Below are 18,197 nucleotides of genomic sequence, written 5' to 3' on the forward strand. Positions count from 1 at the left end.
CATTAAGAGGCATGGCCCTAGATCTAGTATACAGTTAATGACAAGTCCATGGTATGTGGTGAACAGGGACTTGGAAAAAATTTAATTCTGCATGATTTAGAAAAAAGAGGAGGGTGTTATGCATTACATTAATGGAGTTAAAGGGAACTAATGACACTGAACTTATTTGGCATATTAAAAGCGTATTAAAATGTTGAGTTTTGCCTGTGCTCCAAATGTTTCCAAATGCCACCATTTGGGAAGAAAATGATAACTTTCATTGTGAAACCTGAGGTTTTCTGAGACTTCAAGACAACGTCAGGAAAAACATGCAGTTTTTCATCTGAACCAGAGTATGTCCAAGTAGCAAGAGCCAGGTGCAACAAGACCCCACAAGAATAACAGAAAATATCATATCAACATTCAGCCCAAACTTAAACCTTGTGTTTTAGCACTTCACAATTTACTGAGCCCTTTCAAATAATTATTGTATTTGGTCCTAACCACAATTTAGTAAGGTAGATGCTACTATTCTCACTTCAGAGGTGAGGAAAGTTTGGCTCCTGGAGGTTGAATGATACACCTGAGTCACTGAGGAAGTTTAGTTTGATGGTTAAGAAAGTGGGCAGTGAAACCAGACTATCTGGTTTAAATCCAGGCCCTGCCCACGACCTTGTACAAGTTAGCTAACTTCACTATGCTTCAGTGTCTCCAATAGTAAAATAGAGACAATAATACTCACCTCACAGGGTTGTTGTGAGGATTAGTTGGGTTGCTATATCGAAACACTTTAGAATGGTGCCAGGCACACAGTAAGCACTTAATAAATGTTAGTAACAGTCAATTCTCAGAGCTAAGGATTTTAAGGCCATATGACGTATCCTTATCTTTAACAATTATACTGCTTCTATGATCCATAATTTTCTCAGTAGAGAAATTAGCTATGTCTCGCAAAAGGAAAACACATGATAAAAGGAAATCTTGAATTGGATATAGTGTCTCAAAAAGGAAGAGGAAGGGCAAAAGTTCAAGTGTGGCTGCTTAAAAGAACCTCATTTATTTTTGTTTCCAGAAAAATACTGTGCAAGATTTAAGTATTTTTAGTCATTTTAGAGTACAATGAAAGGTCACACTAAATGGAAGCAATATTTGTGTAACCCATGGTGACTGTCAGGGAGTCTGTTTCCCATGGCCTGGTCCTTAATGTGGACAATGAGCCACTTCTCTGTAAGAACACTCTGAGGAGAAAGGGCTGTACCTCCCTCTCAGCCTCCTGCCTCCTGCTGCATCCACTCCATGTGAGCTTTCTGAGAAGAGGGGAGCGCAAAGATGCAGCGGGTAAGTCTAAGGGCTGTGGAAAAGAGCAATTTCACCCAAGAAAGAGAGCGGTGGAAAATCGACAGAGAACTATTACCAGGACACGTTATCTTGTTTCTGGTTTCTTATAGCTGTGAGTGCAAAAAGAGGCAGAAGTGTGGAGAATGTGGTATTGGGGGTGCCAGGGAGGAAGAGACAGAGCTGGGACTGGCAGGAAGAATTTTAGGTGGCCGGAATAACTACCAAAAAAGTACTAGCCTCAAGAAGATACCAAAACACCAAGGTTTAGGAGTGTCAAGGCCGAGAAATTCTAGAAACATATGTCAGAGGACCATAACAGAGGGCCACAGAAGATCAGGAATAAGTGATTCTTCCATCCTTCTCTAGTGCCTATGAGGAACTCAGCAGACAGTCACAGTGGGGTTCTTAGTCTTAGGGTAAGGCAAGGTTCTTTCCTGGAAATTAGGCCTCCTTCTGAAACAAGTGTAGCCTGGAGGGTTTTGAAGTTAAGTGCAGAGGGACAGGACCCAATTAAGGAACTCAGGGTGTCTCTAACATAAGGGTTAAAATCAGTTGCCGTCAAATTGACTCATGGCAACCCCATGTGTGTCAGAGTAGAGCTGTGCTCCCTCTACAGGGTTTTCAGTGGCTAATTTTTAGAAGTTGATCTTCTAAAAGTTGGCCTTTCTTCTGAGGTACCTCTGGGTGGACTCAAACCTCCATCCTTTCAGTTAGCAGCTGATCGTGTTAACTATTTATGCCACCCAGGGACTCCAACGTAAGGGATACATACGAGAAAAGAAATCTCATTCTAAACAGAAACTTACTCAGCATGAAAACAAAAAGCTACAGGCTGTCATTCAGCCCAGAAGTTCTGCATGCCACAAATGTAAAAACACCAATAACACGATTACTTTACATTTATATAGCACATTAAAGTTGACAAAAAAATTTTATAAACACCATCTCTGTTCCACATGGATGCTTTCCATGCTCTCACACGACACATTCTTCATTTTATAAAAGTCCCTAAGAATTGACTTTATGTTACTTCAAATATGTTTTTAATATACTATACTATGATATAATAACCATACTATAAATACTACTCATGGAATTTTTATCCATAAATACTATATGTAAAAAGCAAACAGCGGATTTTAGGTACTGGATCTATGTTCTAAAGTATCTACTACTTTTCCAGAACGACTAATTAAATCTAATTTATGTTAACTAAACTAGATGTAAACATTGATGATATTCTCTGCATAGGCTACTAAACATATCTCATTAAGAAGTTCTTATATTTCCAAACCCTCAGATATTCTAAGGGAGTACTATAAATGACTAATTATTTTTAAAAAGAATGTATTAAAGAATATCCCTCAAGGGTCTTTAAAAACAGCTCTTAAAAACACAAACTCAGGAAGCATGGTATAAGGTTATGAAGAAGAATTGGTGGAATAAAAACGATTGTGGCCTATTTCTATAAAGAAGCATGGAAAAAACAAAAAAGCTAAAATTAATTCCAACTTGTGGAGTAAAAATGAACTGTGATTTCATTAGGCAAAGGTCTTATTTACTCTAGGCGCTATATACAACAGTAACATGTGTTGTTGAGAATCAACGGTTCACCTTAGCATTTTTTCGTTTAGGAAACAGGAGATACTGTAAACCCTACAGAAGAGTTCTCCGGTTGACATAGTTCAGCTTGCCTGGAGGGTGATGTGTACTCTGTACCCAAATCTTTATTAAACGTTCTGTCCTTGAGATACAAAGATAACACTTCTGACCCAGTCAATAGGGCATTCCTTTGAGGTTCTTTCTTTCAGCTTTGATAAAAAATTTGTGCTGATCCACTCACTTCTGCTCATCTCGTTTCCTTTGTGACTGACAGTACACATTTGGGAGACAGTTGCCCGGCTTTGGGAAAAGAAGTTGCAGCTTTGAGAAAAAGGGAAGTAAACTGGAGAGCCAATCCTTGGCCTTGTCAGTAACCAACTCATGTGTTAAAAGCAAAATGTTGTGAAGTAAGCCTGAAAGCATTCCCTTTGAAATTGGGAACTAGACAAGGATGCCCGTATCAACATTCTTATTCGACATGGTGCTGGAGGTCCTAGCCAGAGCAATTAGGATAGATAAAGAAATAAAGGGCATCCAGATTGGCAAGGAAGAAGTAAAATTATCTCTATTTGCAGATGACATGACCTTATACCCACAAAACCCTAAAGAATCCTCAAGAAAACTACGGTAACTGATAGAAAAGTTCAGCAGAGTATTAGGATACAAGATAAACAAAAATCAGCTGGATTCCTCTACACCAACAAAAAGAACATCGAAGAGGAAATCACCAAATCAATACCATTTACAGTAGCCCCCAGATGATAAAATACTTAGGAATAAATCTTACCAGAGATGTAAAAGACCTATACAAAGAAAACTACAAGACTCCACTGCAAGAAACCAAAAGAGACCTACATAAGTGTAAAAACATACCTTGCACACGGATAGGAAGACTTAACATTGTAAAAATGTCTGTTCTACCAAAAGCTATATACAGATACAATGCAATTTCAATCCAAATTCCAACGACAGTTTTCAATGAGATGGAGAAACAAATCACCAACTTCATATGGAAGGGAAAGAGGCCCTGGAGAAGTAAAGCATTACTGAAAAAGAACAAAGTGGGAAGCCTCGCTCTACCTGATTTTAGAACCTATTACACTGCCACAGTAGTCAAAACGCCTGGTACTGGTAGAACAACAGATACATAGACCAATGGAAAAGAACTGAAAACCCAGACCTGAATCCATCCACATATGAGCAGCTGATATTTGACAAAGGCCCAAAGTCAGTTAAATGGGGAAAAGACAATCTCTTTAACAAACGGTGCTGGTGTAACTGGATATCCATCTGCAAAAAAATGAAACAAGACCCATACTCACACCATGCAGAAAAACTAAACTCAAAATGGATCAAAGACCTAAATATAAAATATAAAATGATGAAGATTATGGAAGAAAAAATAGGGACAACACTAGGAGCCCTAATACATAGCATAAACAGTATACAAAACATTACTAACAATGCACAAACACCAGAAAAGAAACTAGATAACTGGGAGCTCCTAAAAATCAAACACCTATGCTCACCCAAAAACTTCACTAAAAGAGTAAAAAGATTACCTACAGACTAGGAAAAAGTTTTTAGCTATGACATTTACGATCAGCGCCTGATCTATAAAATCTATATGATACTGCAAAAACCCAACTACAAAAAGACAAATAACCCAAGCAAAAAATGGACAAAGGATATGAACACGCACTATACTTAAGAAGATATTCAGGTAGCTAACAGATACAAGAGGAAATGCTCACGATCATTAGCTATTTAGAGAAATGCAAATCAAAACTACAATGAGATTCCATCTCACTCCAACAAAGCTGGCAGTAATCCAAAAAACACAAAATAATAAATGCAGGAGAGACTGGAACACTTCTGCACTGCTGGTGGGAATGTAAAATGGTACAATCACTTTGGAAATAGATTTGGTGCTTCCTTAAAAAGCTGGAAATAAAACTACCATACAATCCAGCAATCCCACTCCTTGGAATATATTCCAGAGAAATAAAAGCCTTTACACGAACAGATATATGCACACCCATGTTCACTGCAGCACTGCTTACAATAGCAAAAAGATGGACGCAACCAAGGTGCCCATCAACGGATGAATGGATAAATAAATGATGGTGTATTCACACAATGGAATACTATGCATTGATAAAGAACAATGATGAATCCGTGAAAATTTCATAACATGGAGGAATTTGGAAGGCATTATGCAGAGTGAAATTAGTCAGTTGCAAAAGGGCAAATATTGTATGAGACCACTATTATAAGAACTCGAGAAATGGTTTAAACAGAGAAGAAAAGATTCTTTGATGGTTACGAGAGTTGGGGGGAGGGAAGAGAGGGAGAGGGGTATTCACTAATTAGATAGTAGACAAGAACTATTTTAGGTGAAGGGAAAGATGACACACAATACAGGAGAGGTCAGCACAACTGGACTAAACCAAAACCAATGAAGTTTCCTAAATAAACTGAAAGCTTTGAAGGCCAGTATAGGAGAGGTGGAGGTTTGGGGACCACGGTTTCAGGGGACATCTAGGTCAACTGGCATAACAAAATCTATTAAGAAAACATTCTGCATTCTACTTTGGAGAGTGGCATCTGTGGTCTTAAACACTAGCAAGCAGCTGTCTAAGATGCATCAACTGGTCTCAACCCAACTGGAGCAAAGGAGAATGAAGAACACCAAAGACACAAGGTAATTATGAGCCCAAGAGACAGAAAGGGCCACATAAACCAGAGACTACATCAGCCTGAGACCAGAAGAACTAGACGGTGTCCGGCTATAACCAATGACTGCTCCGACGGGGAACACAACAGAAAACCCCTGAGGTAATAGGAGAGCAGTGGGATGCAGACCTCAAATTCTCATAAAAAGATCAGACTTAAAGGTCTGACTGAGACTAGAATGACCCTGGAGGTCATGGTCCTCAGACCTTCTGTTAGCCCAGGACTGGAACCATTCCCAAAGCCCAAGACTGGAGCCATTCCCAAAGCCAACTCTTTAGACAGGGATTGGACTAGACGATAAGATAGAAAATGATACTGGTGACAAGTAAGCTTCTTGGATCAAGTAGACACATGAGACTATGTTGGCAGCTCCTGTCTGGAGGGGAGATGAGACGGCAGAGGGCATCAGAAGCTGGCTGAATGTACATGGGAATACAGGGTGGAGAGAAGGAGTGTGCTGTCTCATTAGTGGTAGAGCAACTAGGAATATATAGCAAGGTGTATATAAATTTTTGCACGACAGTGACTTGATTTGTAAACTTTCACTTAAAGCACAATAAAAAAAAATTTTTTAAATGTTGTGAAGTAGAAATGGATACTGTCTGGTTGGTAAGAACTCTGCTAACCTATTTGAAGTAAGAAAAGCTGTAATAAGCTTTTTCATTGGATATGTAAACTTCTGGGGCAAGTTAAACTTTCTGCAAAGTTTTATCAATTCCTTCTATAACACTTCTTTTTAGGTAGCTGTAGGTTTTGGTTTCTCCAAGCCCACAGTCTCTTTTATAGCACTTAATTTGTTTATCACTAGCCATAATTATTGTGTTTATTCACTTGCTTGGAGTTCCTTGGTAGCGCAAATGGTTAAGCGCTCAAGTACTACCCGAAAAGTTGGTGGTTCAAATTCACCCACAGCTGCCTCAGAAGACGGTCCAGGTGATCTGCTTCCAAAAGGTTACAGCCTTGAAAATGCCATGGAGCAGTTCTACTCTGCACACATGGGGTCGCCATGAGTCAGAATCGACTCAAGAGCAACAAACAACGACATTCACTTGGTTACCTGTTAACATCATTGTCTGACTCCCCAGTCTATTAAAGTTCAGATTCTGGTTCCTTGACCAGAGAAACTGGCTCAATATATAGATCCCTGAGAGATCTGCCTGAATACGTTTGTTCATTCAACAAATACAAATTGAACACCTCTTACAGACCCATTGGGTACAACACTGGGAATAGTGATGAAGAAAACAGACTTCACAAAACTTTCACTTAGATAGTCAGTGATCTATTATGAGGCTAGCTGTACTATCTCGCTAAAAGTTTGAACTGATCATAGAGAAAGCGGAAGAAAAGAGGCCATCAGCTCGTTAATCAGAAAGCAGGCTCTTAAAGGACAAAGCCACGTCTCTCCTATTTCTTTTGATGTTATCTCCCTAACTCTTTACTGCTCAAAGTAAGCAACACATGCTTCTTAATTGGCTGCCAGAGCCCTCTTCAAGCTCTCTTCTCAGAAAGCTTTATGAAGGTCTTATAAACAATTTTACTATCCCAGAAAATGTTAATGCTCCAGGTACTCCTTTGAAAGAAAACGAAAATTCCCTTCAGTTTTTTCCTCAGTAACAAGGAATGTAATTAGGTCTATACTTGGCACTGCATCAGTTCCCATAGCCAAGAAACCTCAGGGTTAGGAGAACAAAGCTACCAAGATGCTTTTGCTATGGCTGGCCCGGAGTTCAAGGGTTAAAATCTGAGAACTCTCTACCCTTTTACTTTGATTTCCCACGTAAGTAACTTCCAAATACCAAGGCTTAGAGGACCTAGGATGCAAAATCCTTTCCGCTTTATTGAGAAATTAGGTATGCTGTGATTTATTGCTAATGCTGGTCTTATTAGTCAGGACACCTGCAAACTTTCAGACAACAGCTGCCAATAGAAGTTTAACATTTCATGGGTCAGCACTTAAAATCTGATGAATAATAAATCATCCTTGTAACCACTGTAAGGCATTGGGTTGGTAATTATCGAGAGCTGGTTAAACAGTATGAGCCATAGATTATATTACAATTCAGCACTTTGGAAAATGGAGGCTAAGTAAAATAATGATTGTTATTACCACATCTGTTTCTTCCGCAGCAGGTACACTTTCTCTGGAAAAGAAATTCTTTTTTTTAACAGAAGGAAAATTTCACTGTGCATGGACAATATAAAATTTGGTTATTTCATCTGTATATGTGCTTGAAAAACAAAGAATTCTGGCATGATCCAAAGGGGACACTACTCTAAGTTTTTAGGACTTGCCAGGGCAAAATTTGAAAAACCATGTTTAACTTACTTTGGAAAATATTTACCTATTTTTCTAGACATATGAAGATTTTCATCATTTTCATTCTTGAAATAAAACAAGTAATTGCTTGAGCCCTGGGAGAACAAATGCTTTGTGCCAGATACCCATTTGGTGTGAGTAACAGCTGTGTATGTCTGTGTATGAACGGCTATGATAATCTCAAATATACTGTAATAGGGCCACAAGCAACCACAGGCTAGGCCTCATTCACCACCAATCCTCAGCACGTTAGGGCCCCACTTTCAGACAGGCTCATGGTGATGAATACGTGGATGATGCGTGAATGAACAACAGGCTAAGGAACTTGGCAGAGGTGCTTTTTTCCTTAAGAAATTTGGTAATTTCCTTTAAAGTTGAAAGGCACAGGATCTGTAACAGGCAATGTCTTATACTCCATGATGGATGGGGAGGGGTCTGACACAAATGCTCCAAGGATCAAGAAAAGTTTAAAACTATCTGGAATAAAGTACAAGAGCTCTCTGCAGTCTTGCCCATGGTGTGCTGACTCACCCGTGGGGTGTGGACTCTAGGCATCACTCTCAGCTAGATACCTGACCATCTGATAGGTGGACGGAGGGATGGTGCTGGTGTCAAAACTCTGACCGAGCTATCATAATGTTTTATAACAATAAAATGAATGTAAATACAAGCTCTAATAAACTTCTTTTCCTTCTCCAGTGTATTTTCTCAAGTGTTCCCTGGGTTGCATATCCCACTTTGGAGATCAATGCCATGTAGGGAATCTATAGGCCTAAAACTAGGCAGCGTAAGGACAATGTCCAAACCAACCCAGGCACAAAAGAGTCACTTTGTTAAAAAAGGAAAAAAAAGGCTTCGAAAAACTATTAACTATAACCCACTAACAGAAAAGTTCATAAAAGATTAATGTTCAGTGTAACATAATATACAAGGAGCCCTGGTGGTGCAATGGTAAGTGCTCAGCTTCTAACAAACAGGTCGGCAGTTCGAACCCACCAGCAGGTCTGTGGCAGAAATGACCTGGAGATCTGCTCCAGTAAAGATTACAGCCGAGGAAACCCTATGAAGCAGTTCTACTCTGTCCTATTGGGGCCTATACAAGTTGGAGTTGACAGCACACAGTAACAACAATATAGCATACTATATATTACCCCTGTAACTACCAGTCAAGTCCGAACACTTTGCCAGCACCCCCCAGGAACCCTGCAGGCCCTTTCTCTTCCTAACCTACTCCCTTAGAAATAACCACTATCCTGATTCTTATGGTAATAAGTTCCTTACTTTTCTTTACAGCTTTAGCCACTTATGTATGCACCCCTTAGCAAAGAGCTTAGTTTTGCCTGTTTTCGTATTTTATATAAATGGAATCATATTGCTATATATTATTTTGTGTCGTCTTTCAACATTATGTTTCTGGAATTCATCCATGGTATTTTTTTTTATTATTATGTGTAGCTCTATTTCATTCATTTTCATTCCTGTATTACATTCCATTTTAAGAATACACCACAATTTATTCAACCATTCTACTACTGAAACATTTTGACTGTTTCTAACTGGAGATGAATACAGACAATGCTGCTTTTTTACACATATCTCTGGGTACACAAGAGCACAACTTTCTCTAGAGTGTGTGTGTATAGCCCCCGCACCCACCCACCCACACAAAGGAGTCCAATTTAACTTAGTTAAAAAAAAAAAAAAAAAAAAAACTAACTAAGGAAGGTCATTCCAGTGCATCTCTTGGCAACCAATTTTAATATTAACTAACTCTCATGTAGCCACGAGGAAAGCTCATTAAATTCCTAGATTTATCTTTCCCTAGACTTTCTCTCCTGCGCATTCATTAAATCTAAACAAAGACATTAAATACATACAATGCATTTAAGTCTGTTAAAAATAGTTTGAAAATTTACAGTGAATTTACTGAAGTTGATTCCCTTTAACCACTTTCTCTAAGATATATATACTTAATATATTGTAACTACATTTTTCCTTTTAATGAAGGGAGAGAGCAAAACGTTCATTCAAATTTTTAAGTAATTTTACACCAAAAGGTTTCAAGTTAACATTCATTTAGGTCAAGGATAGAAAACCAAAAATGTCAATCCTGTAGCCAAACTGAAAAATACAAATACAAATACTGGAGATTAATTCCAACTTCAGAGTCTCTAATGTTTCCCTTACCATCATGAGTGTTCTTCAAATGGAGTGCATATATAGGACATACTTGGATGACAACATTGTGATACCAGCAAAATCTGTTTATCAATCTACCACTGTCTTATTGATAACAAACATAATAAGCCAAAAAAACAAGTCCATTGCCATTGAGTAGATTCTGACTCATAGCAACCCTACAGGACAGAGTAGAACTGCCCCATAGGGTTTCCAAGGAGCAGCTGGTGGATTCAAATTGCTGACCTTTTGGTTAGCAGCTGAGCTGTTTAACCACTGTACCACCAGTACTCCAAAAACATAACAATTAACATTTATTAGTATGCCAGGCACTTTCTGCACACTAACTCATATATATAGTGCTTTGCATATATTAGAAGTAGGTATTATTATTCTTTTTCATGTTGTAAAAGGAAACTGAGGCACAGAAAGGAAAGGTAACTTGACCAAGGCTCCATGGCTATAAGTAGTTGAGCTTGAAACTTGAAAGGTCAGGGATCTGTAACAGGCAATTCCAAACTATGCTTTTCGGCGCCACGTATACTCCACTACGTTCACTACCTTGTTAAATATTGTTGTGTTTTTGTTGTTGGCATTACTATTACCATTTTGCTAACAACAAAAATAGTTCTTTAAGACCGGGGGAAAATGTGTAGACCATAGGAAACGTACCTATGTACATTTATTTTGATTTCTGAGAAATCCGCGAAAATCATTTTAACTAAGCAACTCTACTCTTGGCAGAGCTAATTAAGAAATGAATTAAGGGATTCAACGGATACCCAAATTAGTCATTAGGGCTGGAAGATCTGGAGTTCTAGTCTAAATTCAGCTTTGGCACTTGCATCCAAAATAAACATGGCCAGATAAGTACCACAGTTCACAATTAAAATGGATTTATATGGCTTATGCGTCCACATGGGACAGGCCTCTTCCTAATTGAATTCGGACACCTCTTCAGTTATTATGGGTTTCATTCGCCATCTTGCTAGTCTTTTGTAACTGCTGGCAATAGGATTATGCTGAGGGAGAAATCATTTCAATCAGTGATGTCTGCAGAAAGAGCATAAAAATAAAAGTAAAGCTTTTGAGCTGTAATTAGAAAATTCCTTAAGTGTGCTCATGTGGCTTATGTTTAAGACTCCTACCAACTGGCAAGACCAGTTACAGAAGGGATGTCCAATGTCACCACTCCAGCATAAGTAGCCAGTAAAAGTAGCATTCCAACACACGATTAATCTTCTGCAGGCCCAAACATTCTTGCGTTCCACCTCTAATATGATTAGTGACAGACAGCCGGAGGCAACTCAGTCTCCTGACAAAAATGTGATCAGAATTGTTTTCAATTGGTACATCTTTCCATTAAGCTGTTTGTTGCCTTCCGGCAGAATAATCAGAGTTTCTGATTATTTGGTATACGTTCCAAGAAAACGGGAATTGATTGCGCCCTTGCTAGTCTGATGGGGAGAAGGCTGCCGGAATTTACATAGTAACTCTTCAGTTGCCTAACTGAAAAACTAAGCAGTTTTGTTGTAAGTATGGCTTGTGTGTACAACCGTGTGTGTGAGTGAAAAGAGAGAGATGGAATCAGCCAGTTGTTTACGTAATAATTCTCTCTGAACACTATAAACAAAGTGTTTTCGTGGTGATTCAGAAATGTGGAAGTGAAATATTATATTCCACTCATGGAAAACAACCAACTCCCACTCATGCTAATGGCCCTTTTCAAAAAGTTACAGTCACCTTACTACTAAGGATTCAGGTTTATGGAAAAAACTCAAGTTCAGATTAAACACTCACGGAAATTCCATGTGTAGTAAGGTCTGATTAACTTGGACTACCTCAATTTGGAACACACGAGCATTTGATAGAATCTGGACCAGAGATGATCTTTTCACAATAAATATGCACATTGTGAAGCATAGTAATTTAAACAAGGCTGCTGGGGGAAATAATAAAAACACTTCAGGAAAAGTATGAACTGAAAACAACAACATACTTTCTATCTAGCAAATAATTCTGACATCGATTCAAATACCAACAACCAATAACAATAACAGCTAGCATTATACTGAATATCAAGCTTGTTTAAGTTCATTTTACATCCATGAGTTCTAATTGCCCCAAAAACTCTGCCAAAATGATATTATCATCTACATCTAAGAGAGGAAGAAACTGAGGCTCATGGAAATAAGTAACACGCCAGGACTGCACAATTACTAGGTAGCAGAAAAAAAAAGTAGCAGAAGCAGGATGCAAAGTCAGGCTATCTGGCTAAAGAACCTGTGTCCTTCTCCCAGTCAATGCTGCCTGAGCACTGCCAACTGCAAGCCAGGCTTCGAGATTCACTGGAACGTGTTCTTCGACAACAGTAGTAAGAATGGCTATCATTTCGAGGAGCAAAAGCCAGGCATTTTGCCTCCAGAGCCCATCACTTTTAACCATAATTCTTTTCTACATCAGCAAGGACATCTACGAAAGACTTTTTTTTTTTTTTGTACTTCAAAGTATTTTACATGCATGAAACTAAAAAAATCCCTAGAAATGTCAGTGTAGGTGGGGGTTGGGGGATGTAGGTGGGGCAGGGAGATGTAGGTGGGGCAGGGAGATGTAGGTGGTGGTAAGAGGATGTAGGTGGTGGTAGGAGGGTGGAGGTGGGGGTAGGAGGGTGGAGGTGGGGGTAGGAGGGTGGAGGTGGGGGTAGGAGAGTAGAAGTGGGGGTAGGAGGGTGGAGGTGGGGGTAGGAGGGTGGAGGTGGGGGTAGGGGGGTGGAGGTGGGGGTAGGGGGGTAGAGGTAGGGGTAGGGGGTTGGAGGTGGGGTAGGGAAATATAGATGAGGGTAGGGGGATGGAAGTGGGTGTAGGGGGGTATAGGTGAGGGTAGATGTAGATAGAAGGATTGCCTCAGATCAACTGATAACCCACTACCCTATCAAGAGTGACTTCAGACTAAACCGAAAAAAAATTAAAAAAAAAAAAAAAACCAGTTGCCATACAGTTGATGCTGACTCATGGCCATCCTGAGAAATGCACAATAGACCTACACTTCATAGGGTTTTCGTGGCTGTGACCTTTCGGAAGCTGATCACCAGACTTTTCTCCTGAGGCACCTCTGGATGGGTTTGAATCACCAACCTTTTGGTTAGTAGCACAGCGCTTAACTGGTTTCTCCACCCAAAGACAGCTTCAGACTACACACCTATAAATGGACACTTTGGTGTTGAGAACCAAGGCTGCCAGAGGCTGTGATGGAGCCTCCAGGAGTCAGCTACAGGTGACTGCGTGTGAACAGGCGAAAGACATGGAGAAATGGAGGATGACCTCTACTAACCTGGGCATCCACAGAGATGTTCTGAAAGCAGTCTGGGGTCTTGAGTGCTCTAGGAAAAACGGAAATTTGGAAGGTCAGGTCTCACATTTAACAGCCACAGAACCTATATCCCTCCACACGCACACCCAAGCCCAGTACACAGGGAAGGGAAGTTAGGCTTTCAGATAATAAACAGTAAACAAATTTGTTGTTTATAAAATGATGCTTCAGGCCGTTTGTTTATACAAATATGTAAGTTTGTAACGGATAACTTTTAGAACTCCTCTAATAGTTACAAGTTCAATAAGTAAGTAGGAATGGGCGTCTACCCCATTCTCCTTTCCATTACAATTTGTTATAAGATTCCTATAGTCTGAAACTCTTGGGCTCACTTGTAGCTACTGCTTTACTGCTGTGTTTAGAAATCCCTGGTTGGGAGAAGGGTTAAGGCAGACCCATTTGAGGATAAAGAAAGAAGCTACCACAATGAAGATCTTGTCCATGTTGTCATTCCTTATGATTAAAGTGAGCAAAAGAAATTACTGGGTTGCTTAAATGGGGGGCAAGGGACAAGAATATACATTCTCTGATTTTTCCTTTTTTATGGTAGCTTTGTGGATATTTTAATCCTTTTCATTTGATGGTAGTTCAATCAGTTAAGTTTATGATAAAATATATGTACTCAACAAAATACGGCCATTGGGGATATGCTGCCCTAGGATATATGTTGCTACACTTTGACTACTGCAAGAAATATTGATTTAACTGACTTTAATATCAAGTCAGGTATTTGTTGACACATGTAAATGAAAAATATCAAAAACCATGAAACACTTGCTATACAGGTCAGCTGACTCCATTTCAGCTGACTCCAAGGGACTGCCCAAAGTCTTCTGCTGTATTAGAATTGTGGTCTACTGATGCTTACCTAAGTCACAGATAACAGGGATCTTCGTTATTATGTGATTTGGTGCACAAATGAATATTGGTATAGATTTTTATATAGTACAATTGATTACAGGAAATCCAGCAAAAACGAAAAGAAAGAAAGAAATTACACACTTAACCTCTTCCTTCTCTCAACTCTGAAGGCGTATCTAGCTTTCAACCTAAGGTATGCAATTCTCTGCTTTTCAGCACCTGCCTCATTCCTCACAGTGCCTAATGCACAGCAGACACTGAGGGAACAGCTGATGAAGAAATGAGCCAAATAAAACGTGGTACCAAAGCAAATGAAGAGAGATTCAGACTAGTTTCTTGCGTAGAAGGAGAAATGAAATTTTTGAGATTGATTCCAAATGAGTCTAGCAAGCAGGCTTGGCCGTCGTCATCTAGCATGCTCAAGGAGTCCTGCGCTCAGTGAGCCTTCCATTGGCCCTTACTGCCCAGCGGTCACAGAGGCTTGTCTAAAATGTCCAAGGCTTGTAGTTTACACACTCCTGTCTCTGGAAACTCCACAGACACATTTCAATCATTAATTGTTTAAAATACCTTCATGAGGGTTCTACAGAATAGACCAAGCTAGGGCAAGCAATGAACAAATCCCGTCGTTCTAATGGATCAAGGGAAAGGACCACCGTGATTTTCTGGTAGGCAATAAAAGCCCGGGAAGTTAGCCCACACAGTCTAGGGAAAGTGAACCATATTGTGCATCTCCAAGGTTGGGATTTATTCCCTTGTAGCCAGACCCAGAAGCAGTTTCTGAGCCCCTTATCTACATAACCAGGGCTGGGGAAAGAATCAAGAGACTTCCAAAAAGCTTCATGGACACTACCCAGTGACCCTTCCTTCTCTCCTCTGCCCACATGACTAATAATCAAGCAGTTTCCTATAATTTTTTATAATGCAATCTTATTAGAATATTTTTCTTCTATTTTATAGTCTTTTTCTTTGAGCCTTTTTTTACTGAAAGTCAAATATACAGGGTTTGCTTCTGTCTTGGAACAACATAGACAACATAATAGTTCTAAATGCCTCTTTCTATAAAGATCTTTATTGTGTGCAAAGGATCACCTTCCCCGTGAGAGAAATACGCTCTGGAGGTAGGTATCCAAGCTTTGAGAGACTCCAAGGTAGGCATCAGGAGTTTCCAGGGCAGAGAAAGGAGCCTGCCACTTTATCACTACATAAAGTATAAGTGAAAAGTTAGAAAGGAGAGTCCTGGTGGTGTAGTAGTTAAGAACTACGACTGTTAACCAAAAGGTCAGCAGTTCGAATCCACCAGCTGCTCCTTGGAAACTCTGTGGGGCAGTTCTACTCTGTCCTATGGGGTTGCTATGAGCTGGAATCGACTCGACAGCAACGGCTTTATACAAAATAATACCAAAATTGAAATATACAAGACATGTAATTATTAACAAGAAAAAAAAGAAAGACATAAAAAAAAAATTAGAAAGGTCTGGCGAGGTTAGCCCAAGGAATGGTCTATTTTTGCAAATATTATTACAAATATTTCCATTCTTCATTTGAAGATAGTTTAAATGGTAAATTGATGACAACTCCTCCAGGAGAATGATCTGCAGCCACTAAGAGCTTAGAAACTAGTCATAAAAGCACTTTTGAGTTAACCAAGTAGTTTGCTCGATACATGATTCTCCAAATGGCCTTTACTCCACCTTTATCTCCATGTGAGAGCTGAAGGACTGAGGCTTGGAGACAGTAGAGCACTTTGTCCAGGGTTACACAGCTACTAAGCAATGGAGCCACTTCTTGAATCCAGCTGCAGAGTTCGTATCTAATTCTTTGTTCACAGTTCTAGCTACTCACTACAGGTGTTGTTGTTATTAATAATAATAATAAAAATATTACCATCAAGTTGCTTCCAGCTCATAGCAACTCTAAAACTTAGGACACAGTAGAACTGCCCCACAGGGTTTCCAAGGCTGTAAATCCTTTTGGAAACAGACTGCCACATATTTCTCCAGCTGAATAGCTGGTGTGTTCAGACCACCGACCTTCCGGTTAGCAGCCGGGCGCTTAACCACTGCACCAATTAGGTGCCCAAATTTAACTTGCTGTATTCTCCCCACTTATAACACAACTACAGGGGAAATACTACTAACAGTCCACACTGGAGATCATATTCTGTAAGTACCCAAAACCGCTTTAGTTCTTGGGCTATGAGTGACACTGCTTCTGCCTTACAAGAAATAAAATGGCTGAAGGAAAACCAGAACAATTCTAAGACAAGAATGTGCAAGTTCAAGGGCATGAACTCAAAAACCAAACATAGCTGTCTTGACTAGACAATAGCTGGTTATAAGCTCTACAACAAAGTACTTCTTCGGTATGAAATATTACTACTAGGGCTTCTTTTCTTTTCCTTCCTTCCGTTTTTTCTAAGAACAGCAACCTACAAAATGACAAACCAGGATGGCCCTATTAAAAGACAGCTTCAACTGTTTCTTTGTTCTAAGAAACTGTGCATTAACAACTGGCAATGCCTGTACCTTAATCTTCATATTAATTATGCATTTTTTCACACAAAATTGACTGTCACACTACACACTGTAAGTCAGACTTAAGAACTGCCAAGATAAATGTTTCAAGTGGGTGAATTTTAAAAGACAACTTGTCAGTTCACCAAATAATTCTTTACAAGTTTATCCCATATACTGTCTCCCGTATACCTATACTTATATCTATAGTAATCATATTAATATTATAGCTCTTTTCAGATGTGTTATCTTATAGATTAGCCTACCTAAAGATTTATTTCCCTTTTAACTCCTACTTTCAGAGGACAAAGAATTCTTCTGATACACAAGCAATGAAATTTACAATCCCTTTTGACAGCACCAATTTACTTTGTTATTATTATTTAACTCCTAAAATAATTTAAGTCAAATACTCTGATTCTTATGGTGATAAGCAATTCTGGCCTAGTCCAAACAGCTAAAACAAAGGAGTTTTGTATTACGACTAAATATACTTTTTATTTCTTGAGGTTTCCCTTCATATTATCAGTGTTACATTTCCTTTAGTTCACACCTTATTTTAATGAGGCTGGCTTCCAAAACATATAAGAACATACACATACAAGAGTACTATGTTGAGTGAGGCAAGAGTTCCAGCCAAGAAACCTATCTTTTTACGTGGTACCGAGTGACATTTTGTAGAAAGCACAATGGTAACTATTCATTCTGTTCATTCTGCCAGTCTCAAAGAGATAGGCATGAACTGCATGCCAGAATGGAAAAAGCTTAAGCTTTGAAATCAGACAGCTGGCTTCAAATACCATCTCCACCACCACTATCTCTGTGACCTTAGGCAAACTACTTATCTTCGCTCAGAGGTTTCTCATCTGAAAAACAGGGGTAACAGGTTTACCTCAAAGAAGTTTTGCTGAGTTAAATGAGAACCGTACTGTAAAGAATCTAGCATAATCTGACACAGCAGCAGGCAGTAAGGAGCCCTGGTGGCTCAGTGGTTAAGCACTTGGCTGCTAACTGAAAGGTTCAAACCCCCAGCCACTACGTAGGAGAAAGATGTGGCAGTCTGCTCCCATGAACATTACAGCCTTGGAAACCCTTTGGGGCAGTTCTACTCTATAGGGTGCTATAGGGTCACTATGAGTTCAAATCAACTTGACAGCAACAGGTTTGTTTGTTTGTTTGTTTGAAGGAATTGTTAGATTTTTCCTGCCTCTCCATTAAATGCCATTAGTAATTTATTTTGAATCTGTCATCTATGGACATGAACGAAATTAATGTAAAGGATATTAACTGTGGTGCTT

General features: G+C 39.3%; 1 protein-coding gene across 4 annotated transcripts in view; it reads right to left on the reverse strand.

Moving 5' to 3' along the window:
* The window catches only part of SPATS2L (spermatogenesis associated serine rich 2 like), a 187,462-nt gene that overhangs the window by 155,940 nt on the left and 13,325 nt on the right, over positions 1-18,197 (reverse strand). For all 4 annotated transcript variants that reach the window (XM_064286845.1, XM_064286846.1, XM_064286844.1 and 1 more), the window contains one exon: positions 13,484-13,532. In XM_064286845.1, the coding sequence (XP_064142915.1) occupies positions 13,484-13,491 (8 nt within the window). In that variant the 5' untranslated portion in view covers positions 13,492-13,532. Of the gene's footprint in view, positions 1-13,483; positions 13,533-18,197 lie in introns of those variants that run through there.

This window comes from Loxodonta africana, chromosome 6 (genome assembly GCF_030014295.1).
Source record: "Loxodonta africana isolate mLoxAfr1 chromosome 6, mLoxAfr1.hap2, whole genome shotgun sequence".
Classification (NCBI taxonomy): Eukaryota; Metazoa; Chordata; class Mammalia; order Proboscidea; family Elephantidae; genus Loxodonta; species Loxodonta africana.